Source organism: Fusarium solani, assembly GCF_023522795.1.
Source record: "Fusarium solani strain SB1 chromosome Unknown bctg00000013, whole genome shotgun sequence".
Classification (NCBI taxonomy): domain Eukaryota; kingdom Fungi; phylum Ascomycota; class Sordariomycetes; order Hypocreales; family Nectriaceae; genus Fusarium; species Fusarium solani.
In genome coordinates this window covers 1,592,075-1,600,434 of record NW_027072145.1, presented here as the reverse complement: position 1 = coordinate 1,600,434, position 8,360 = coordinate 1,592,075, and the positions used below count along the sequence as shown (strand labels likewise).

The following is an 8,360-nucleotide window of genomic DNA, read 5'->3' as shown; positions in this document are numbered from 1 at the left end:
TGAAGAATAGGGCTCTACTAGAAACAAGAAGCAGAGCCACAGGGGAATGGTATTTTACTTAGAAAGCCCTTTGGAGAATGCGAAGATTCTTTTCGTGTCCAACTTTCATTTTCGACACACCCATCCTTCTTCTGCATCTTCTACCTTTGGCCATGGGGTCTCGTAGCTTACCGCTCTTACGATATAGTTGTCGCAACGTTCATCGGGCTGTGCTCAGCCAAAATGCTCGACTATTATCTACCACAAAGGACCTCACGCCCAAGTCCCGTCCGACATTCTTTGACGAGGAAACTGATGTGCTAATCGTCGGCTCTGGAGCCGGTGCCTTGACGGCAAGCCTGCGAGCTACTACTCTCGGCTTGCGCAACATCGTCATTGAGAAAGAAGAGACTATTGGCGGTGCATCGGTCATATCGGGCGGGGGACTATGGATCCCCTGCAACCCTGTATCCAAGGCAGCTGGTATTGAAGACTCGGAACAAGATGCCCTGAAATACTTCGAGCAGGCCGTAGGTGACGTGGGGCCAGCTTCGTCTCTGACAAAGAGACAAGCCTATCTCACCTATGGACCCAAGATGGTCGAGTTTCTCCAGCAGCAAGGCTTTCGTTTTCATTTCAGCAAAGGATACCCTGACTATTACCCACCCATGGAGGGAGCAATGGGTAAAGGCGGTGGCAGAACGATCGAGTCCAAAGCTTTCAATGCCAAGAAGCTCGGAGCATGGGAGTCGAAATTGCCGCCTTCCAGGACTCCTGCAGCCATCTATACGAATGATGCAGCGGTATTCTCACGCCTTACGTCTTCGATAGGCGCATTTGTATACGCAACTCGGAAAATGCTTCCGCTCATCGCCAAAGCACTTGTTGGCCAGAGGTTGACAAGCATGGGACGCGGCTTGGTGGCACAGCTTCTCTATCTCAACTTAAGGAAAGGAGAGGGGGATATTCGCTTGAAAACAAGTCTCTCAAAACTGGTCCAGGGGCCAATGGGCGAGGTAATAGGGGCGGAGATCAGAACCTCCAAGGGCCTCATGACCATCGGAGCGACCCGGGGCGTGATACTTGCTGCTGGAGGATTTGCTCACAACCGGACAATGCGAGAACAGTTTATGCCACAGCCAGTTAGCACAGAGTGGACCAACTCTCCCAAAGGAGACATGGGCGATGCTATTCAAGAGGGCATGCGACTCGGTGCAGCAACAGCTCTCATGGATGACGCCTGGTGGGGACCAACTATCATGGACCCTGTCACTGGTATGCCGAATTTTGCTCTTTTTGAGCGGGCGCGACCCCATTGCTTCATTGTGGACTCTTCCGGTTCTCGGTTCATGAACGAGGCTCAGTCATATACCGATGCTGGTCATGATCAATACACTAGAAACCAGAAGGTCAAGGCCATCCCCGCTTGGATGATAATGGACTCGAATCACCGGAACAAATACATGCTTGGTGGCCTTTTTGCCAGAATGAAGCCGTCAAAAGAGGCCTTAGCCAGTGGAAGGATCTTCTGCGCTGCGACCATCGACGAGTTGGCGAGACAAATCGGGGTTGACCCTGAAGGCCTGGCGAAGACTACCAAGAGATTCAACCGCATGTCTCGAGAGGGAATTGACAGAGACTTTGGCAAAGGGAACTCCGAATATGATCAATTTTTTGGTGATCCTAGCGCCGGAATCAATCCCAATCTCGCACCCGTCACCAAGGCGCCGTACTACGCCATCAAGATTTGGCCTGGAGACTTGGGAACAAAGGGTGGACTCCTGACCGATGAGTTCCAGCGCGTGTTGGGCAAGAATTCTCGTGTGATTTTTGGATTATATGCTATCGGCAACACAGCTGCGAGCATAATGGGACGAACGTATCTGGGAGCGGGATCAACACTGGGACCGGCGATGACACATGGTTATATCGCAGCTAGCCATTTGAAGGGTATGCGGTAGAAGCATCATTGCATGAGCATATTATATATGTAGTAATATTGTTTTATTTGTTGCGATTATTAAATCGGGATTTTAAAGGAGGTCATACGCAGCATTGATGAATCATATAGTCAGGATTACCCTATACCTTGAATTTCCGTAGCTACTAGGTCTATATTTAGGCGAGCTAGAAATAAGGTCGTTTTTCCCATATAGGCATGTCAACTCGTAGAAAGGGCTATATAAGATTAGGGGCCTTCATTCAGTCCCTCATGAGCAAGCCCCCCAACTATAAGCGTTATGTGTCACTGAACAGTCTCACGATACGGTCATCTTAGCGTCTGCTAGAGTAGAACTGAGCCACCATGTCTACATGATAATACGTCACTAGCATAAACAACTACATGTCGCAAGGAACCAAGGTCGCAAACCGTCGCCATTTGGTCGCAACGGAATCATCCCACACTCCAGGCACCGAAGATGGCTCGTAGCGACACCCGGGCCCCAACACCGGCGGTGAAGTGGCGTGGAAACTTTAAACGAGGTGATTTTGGGCTTGTGATCAGACCGGTCAAACCAACATGCATTTCCTTAATTTATTGTCATGGTTGATTTACTGACCGAGAGCTGTTGGTTGAAGGTTTTTCAGCAGAGGCAACAAGGAGGCACACCGTTGTCTGTGCGATGAGTGTGGGTCCGGCTCGGGGAAAAAATCTGTGCCCAAGGTACCTACGTTGGTTGGCAGCGGGACCTCGTTTGAGCTCGAGGACGAATGAGGCATATCGTATGACGAGGGCGTGTGCGTGGGTGTCGAAGTGCAGGAAGCAAGCAACCCCCTTTCGGCCGCCAACGGAGCCTGGGAGAGAGTGCCGACTGGACTCGGATCGTCGGCGCCAGCGCGCTATGGCACCGACATGTTCCTGTCTGGTCTGGTAGAGCTGCCCAGATTGATGGAAGAAGTCACTGCCGGTCTCCCCACACAGTTGTGGTGTCAGTATGGAGTAACTTTTTCTCTCTCTCTTTTAAGGGTCTATTCACAGTTATGTCGAGATTACGTGGGGCATTAGTGGCAGATCTTTGCACATCCTTTGGGTCTCGAACACCACCGTATCTGACTCAAGACATCGATTAGAGCCGGTGGGTTTATCTACCCCTGTCCAAGTCTGTTTATTGGCCTGCTGCAAGCCAGAGCCATATTGTTAGAGGCCTAACTGCGGGAGAGCTCTGGAATGGCTAATTGGGCACTGCAGAAGAGAGGCCAGCAGGGGTGGTAAAACCCACAGGCTCCAATCAATGCATTGAGTCGATACGGTGCTGTGCATGGGTTGTTCTCACATGGGGAAATGACATCAAAGATCCTGCTTTGCAAGGGGCTTCGGGAAGGATTTCCGTCACAGAGTAAAAGGCCCTTGTTATACGATACTCTAAACAAACCCCGAGCGGCACTGCCCCGGCGTCCCATTTTTATCCACGACAATAGCATTACCAACAGAAGAGAAGAAGTGACATTTCTGAGACGGTCCGTGAGCCATTTCTGTTGAGGGGGCATGTGAGACCTTGCCGCCGAATTATATATTTACTCGACAGGTCAACTCTCAGTAGGTACTCAGGAGAAGACAAGGTGGACTCTTCATTGCGGATCAAGAGCCAATCTCTCAGACAGGAAACTTCGAGATGGGTGCGTGGCTGGTCCCACTGCCAGGCATGAGTTACGACCGAGGTTTGACCAGGATAAAAGCCAACAGGGTAATTTATCGGGAGTCGCTGCTCAGCCAGAAAAAGCTTCGTCGGCCATTGGCCGCTGATGACCAGCAACTGTTGGTTGTTGGTTGTCTGCACAAAATGGCCGAGCCAACAGTTGCGACGTGTCCCAGCCGTGTTTTCAAGTCTGGACCGTCGGCTGCAGTGGGCCGAGGCAGAGGCAGCTTTTTTCCTCCCCCTTTCATTGTTTTTCGTTAACCAGGCCGTGGCACAAGGCATCCGCTCGTGAATTTGACTTTGACTGCTCCTGTTGACCTCAGACGTCTGATTATAACAAAGGAATGTTTCGTGATAATCACCTGCAGACTTGGCAGGGCTGAGGCAGAGAAGAAACGGGCCAGGCATCCGACAGGTAGTTAAAGATCAACAACAGTCACCGATCTCAACCCAGAGATTGTCGCCCAATTTTTCTCCCGTCGCCCGTTGATTGGCAGGAAGGGGGGTGACAGGGAGGCCCAGCATGGCTTACCTCGGCCGAGGCTGCCTCGCCCACAACGATCATTGTCCTAGGCCCATACCACCCAATCATGGCTGCAGAGGATGAGATGATCGGTCTCAAATTAATGTATCAGAGGCTGCAAGCCGTAGACTATCTGCACCCCTTCGTCCCGCACCAAGGATTTGGGTGATCCAAGACGGCGATCAACACAGGCAGAAACGTCAAGCACCGCGGAGCCCCTGGCTCTGGTCGTTGAAAGCGATTTTTTTGATATGCTTCCAGGATGAGTTGTGATGTGAGGGTACTACCTACAGCATGTACAGCACGGTAGCTACTCCATACAGCCACCAACTTTACTTTGTTCGTGGACGCTGGGACAGCTATATGTGCTGGATGGGGCGCCACTGTTGCTCTTGGGCGTTATTTCCAGCCTGTTGTTTTTGCTCCCTCTGCCATGCGAAATTTTACTCTGACCCTTGACTAAATATCTTTTGGCGCAGTTATCCCATCGAGGGCCGGGCTCCTTAACTTATTGCATCCCCCTTCACACATGGCCTCACACATTGCACTTCTGGGCGCGGTCCGGCCGTGGTCCAGATTTTGCTTCAATGGCCCAAAGCTGAGATGGTCTCGGAGAGGATGTCTGCTGCTCTTCATTCTATTCTCCGTCACCTTGACTCTATATCATCTGGTACACATTATCCCCCCTACCCTCTTGCCTCCTTCATCGTCATAGAGAGTTAACCGTCACACGATCAGATGCTTTTCGACCGAACTTGGCACCCTCGATCACCAATACTGCTCGACTCTTCTTCTCTAGAGTCTGAAATACTCCCTGCTGGGGAACGGAAATTCGTCATTATTCTCCCTGTCGATAACTCCAGCCATGACCTCTGTAAGGTCGTCAGCAGTATTATTGCCTTGGGTTACCCCCCGCCTATTCTTGTTAACTGGAAGCGAGACTTTCATACCAACACTGATGGAATTGGTCCGTCGCAGCTGGCCAAGATCACAGGTACCCTCAGCTATCTGGAGTGGGCAATGAGCCAAGACGCACCTGAGAGGCTGGGCGATAGCGATCTGGTTCTAATGCTAGATGGCCATGATATCTGGATGCAATTACCTCCGAGCGTCCTTCTTTACCGATACTTCAAAACCAATCAACAAGCCAACAAGCGACTCATCGATAGGTACGGCTTCAACAAGGGCGTACTGCAGACGATTGTTATCTCGGCCCAGAAGGGTTGCGTCGCCCCACGCGATACCATCTCCAACCTTTACTGCCAGGATCTACCTGAGAGTCCTCTCCCCCAACGTCTTCGGCTTCTTTACCGACTATAAGATCGGGAGGTGGAAATATATGCGGCCTAAGTTTGTCAATAGCGGCAGCTTTATAGGCCCCATGGGCGATATGCGTCGGTACTTTCAGCGCGTGAAGGATAAGATGGATAGAGATCTTGATGAGATTTCATCAAGTGAGGACCTCGGTGGTGATCAGGGCATCTTTGCCGAGGTATTTGGTGAGCAGGAGCTATGGCGACAACACATCAGTGGGACCAAGGCGGCGGTTATACCGTCACCAAGCGAACTTGAGTACCACCTTGGTCTTGACTACACACAAGAGCTCTTCTACCCGACCTGCTACTCGGAGGAAGATGGCTACTTTGTGCCTATAGACAACCCGAGCGCCATAGAGAGAGAGTCAAGCAAAGTGGGTGTCTCGCCACCGAGGATATGGGGTATTCCCACAGACATCTACAGGGAGGCCGATAACCCGCTCGCCAAGCTATCCGACGCGTCCAAGAAGGACCTCACCTGGGGTGAAGTGCCGCTATACATTGACTTCTGGACGACAGCGATTCCCGTAGCGATACACCATAACGCCTGGAGGAATGGTCTTAAAAACCGCCGAATAACATGGTGGGATAAAACGTGGTACTTCCCATATCTACGGGACCTGCTCAAGGTGCAGATGCAGGCCAACGGCACAATAGAGCCCCTCGCCACGCTCGACGCCAAGAACGGAAGCCTTAAGATCTGGCCGTTTGGCGAGGGAGAGCCCAAGGCGTCCCTACTGTTCAGTAGGAACAACGAGACGAAGAGGTGGCAGCTGCAGCCGGCAGACTGGAACACGGTCTGTAGAAGCAACAACAACGCGACGGCCGAAGCCGAGGCTGAGGCTCACTGGTATGACGAGGTTTTCCGGGATGGCAAGGGATCATTTTAGGGACATGTGCATTTTATTGAGGGTTGGTTGATTCATAGCGCTGCGGTCCATAACCAGATTAGACATCATGACTATCCTGATGCTCGTTGAACTAAAAGTTTCAACACTTGCATGCACGTCACGAGCTTAGTCATGGCTACAATCCGCAAACTACCTATGAGAATGGGATAAAATACAACAATAGTATGTAGCTAGGATCGTGTAGAGCCTGACTTGTCTGCCATGGAGGAGACTGCTGAAACTCACATCTCTCTCTGGCAGACCAGCCACAAAAACAGGCCCCCGTCGATGTGGTCAATCAGGGGAGCTCTTAACTGCAAGTGGTGGGATGCTATCCCATCAACCAACGACTCTCCGGCGGGGGGAGGCGAACAAAAGAACCCTCAAGGGCAGGGGCTCCGGTGGAGCGAATGGAAAAGAAAATCCCTCAGGGGCAGGCCCCCCCGGCTGTTGCATGTTGTCTCTTCGTGGACACCTTTTGGCGGGACGACCCTCGCATGAGCTAATGTGCACCTCTGCGGACCAGACGGGTGTTTGGAGTATTGGCGCTGGTAAATTATTCGAATTGACCGCTTGCAACTCTCCACCCGTTGTTGAAACTCAAACTCCATAAGCTGTAAGCGTTGTGTATCAGTGAACAGTCTCGCAATACGGTCATCTGGGCGTCTACTAGAGTAGAAATGAGCCACCCTGTCTACATGGTAATAACCGGCTCCGTGTTGCTGCGGAATATTGGCACTTGGATGGGGGGTGCGGGCAAACTCCAAGTGTTGGTTGTTGATAGACTCAGGAATCCATGCTGGAACTGTTAGTTCTGTATGTATTCGAATGTCCCGTGAATGAGAGTCACTGGTTGGTTGCAAGCCCACTTGGCGAGCGAGGAGGGTTGCCTGTCTAACCTTCTGCGGGTGCAGAAGCCGAAGCTGAGGTGTCTCAGGGCGTTAGGAATCATCAGTTCATGGCGAAGCTGCTCGCTCTTGAGACGAATATAAGAGAGGGCTGGTCTCGCTGCAAGAGGTTTGCTTCTCTTCTTCACCCACAAGACTCTAGGACTCTAGACTCTTCAGACTGCCAACCAAGCCTTGACTCCAAAATCCACATTTTTTCTACCATCAAAAATGGTCTCCTTCAAGGCTTTCTGCTCTGCCCTGGCCTTCCAGGCCCTCGCCGTGTCCGCCGCGCCGGCCGAGGAGGTTCCCAAGTTTACTCCTCCCAACAAGCTCCAGGCTCAGGCCTCCATCTTCTACTGCTCCAACATCCGTTGGAACGGCGAGTGCAGAGCCGTCGGTGTTCCCTTGGACACGTGCCGTAAGTCCGCCTGGTCATTTCTGTTTGTGTGTTAGCTGCTGAGTACTCTAAACAGACAACCTCCCCAAGGCATGGAACGACCGCATCAGCTCCATCAAGAACCAAGCAAAGAGCGCGTATAAGTGCACCTGGTACATGTAAGTTGACCTGTTTCCATGTGTCTGGGTGTTGCTGACATGGACATAGCGGCTACAACTGCAACGGCAAGTCGTACTCCAACCAGGAGGATGCTAACCTGGCTGACGGCGACGGCGCCTTCAACGACTCTATCAGCAGCTACTCTTGCCGACGCAAGTAAGCGGCATTTGATGTTTTCGCCATGGCGAATGAAAGAGTCAAGCGCGAATGCTCTGCTGGAGCCTTACGGTTTAGGTAGCCGTGTACATAGACAAACCTGACCACACCCCTCATTAACACGCTATACATAATCCCCCTTGTCCTCTTATGATGCCAATGGTCTTTTATTAGCGTCACATTAAAGCCTAACCTGAGGTTTATGGCATTTCTTGATAGCACGCACACACCACTGGAGCTATGCTTCCCTCTGACCGTGACCAAAGGATAAGGTGCGGCCTATCACCTGTCTTTGAGCTCGGTAGCAGCCCAATGAAGCTTCTAAGTGTCAATCTCGGCCTGTGCGACATACCGAGCCACGGCGTCTCTCCAGTGACAGCCTCCACTTGTGCACGTTGTGAGAATTAAACAT

General features: G+C 51.6%; 3 protein-coding genes across 3 annotated transcripts; all 3 read left to right on the top strand.

The window, feature by feature from the left end:
* Positions 1–152: 152 nt before the first annotated feature.
* Positions 153–1,940, top strand: MRS44_017384 (uncharacterized protein; the record flags this gene model as incomplete). Its single annotated transcript, XM_046274286.2, has 1 exon — positions 153–1,940. One exon carries the CDS (start codon positions 153–155, stop codon positions 1,938–1,940), a length of 1,788 nt encoding a protein of 595 aa, XP_046124939.2.
* A 2,938-nt stretch (positions 1,941–4,878) lies between these two features.
* MRS44_017383 (uncharacterized protein) lies at positions 4,879–6,346 on the top strand (the record flags this gene model as incomplete). Its single annotated transcript, XM_065617787.1, has 2 exons — positions 4,879–5,309; positions 5,359–6,346. The coding sequence occupies 2 exons, from the start codon at positions 4,879–4,881 to the stop codon at positions 6,344–6,346; spliced, it is 1,419 nt and encodes a 472-aa protein (XP_065473859.1).
* A 1,118-nt stretch (positions 6,347–7,464) lies between these two features.
* MRS44_017382 (uncharacterized protein) lies at positions 7,465–7,952 on the top strand (the record flags this gene model as incomplete). The annotated part of the gene is made up of 3 exons (XM_046281703.1): positions 7,465–7,654; positions 7,710–7,791; positions 7,841–7,952. The coding sequence occupies 3 exons, from the start codon at positions 7,465–7,467 to the stop codon at positions 7,950–7,952; spliced, it is 384 nt and encodes a 127-aa protein (XP_046124941.1).
* Positions 7,953–8,360: the final 408 nt, after the last annotated feature.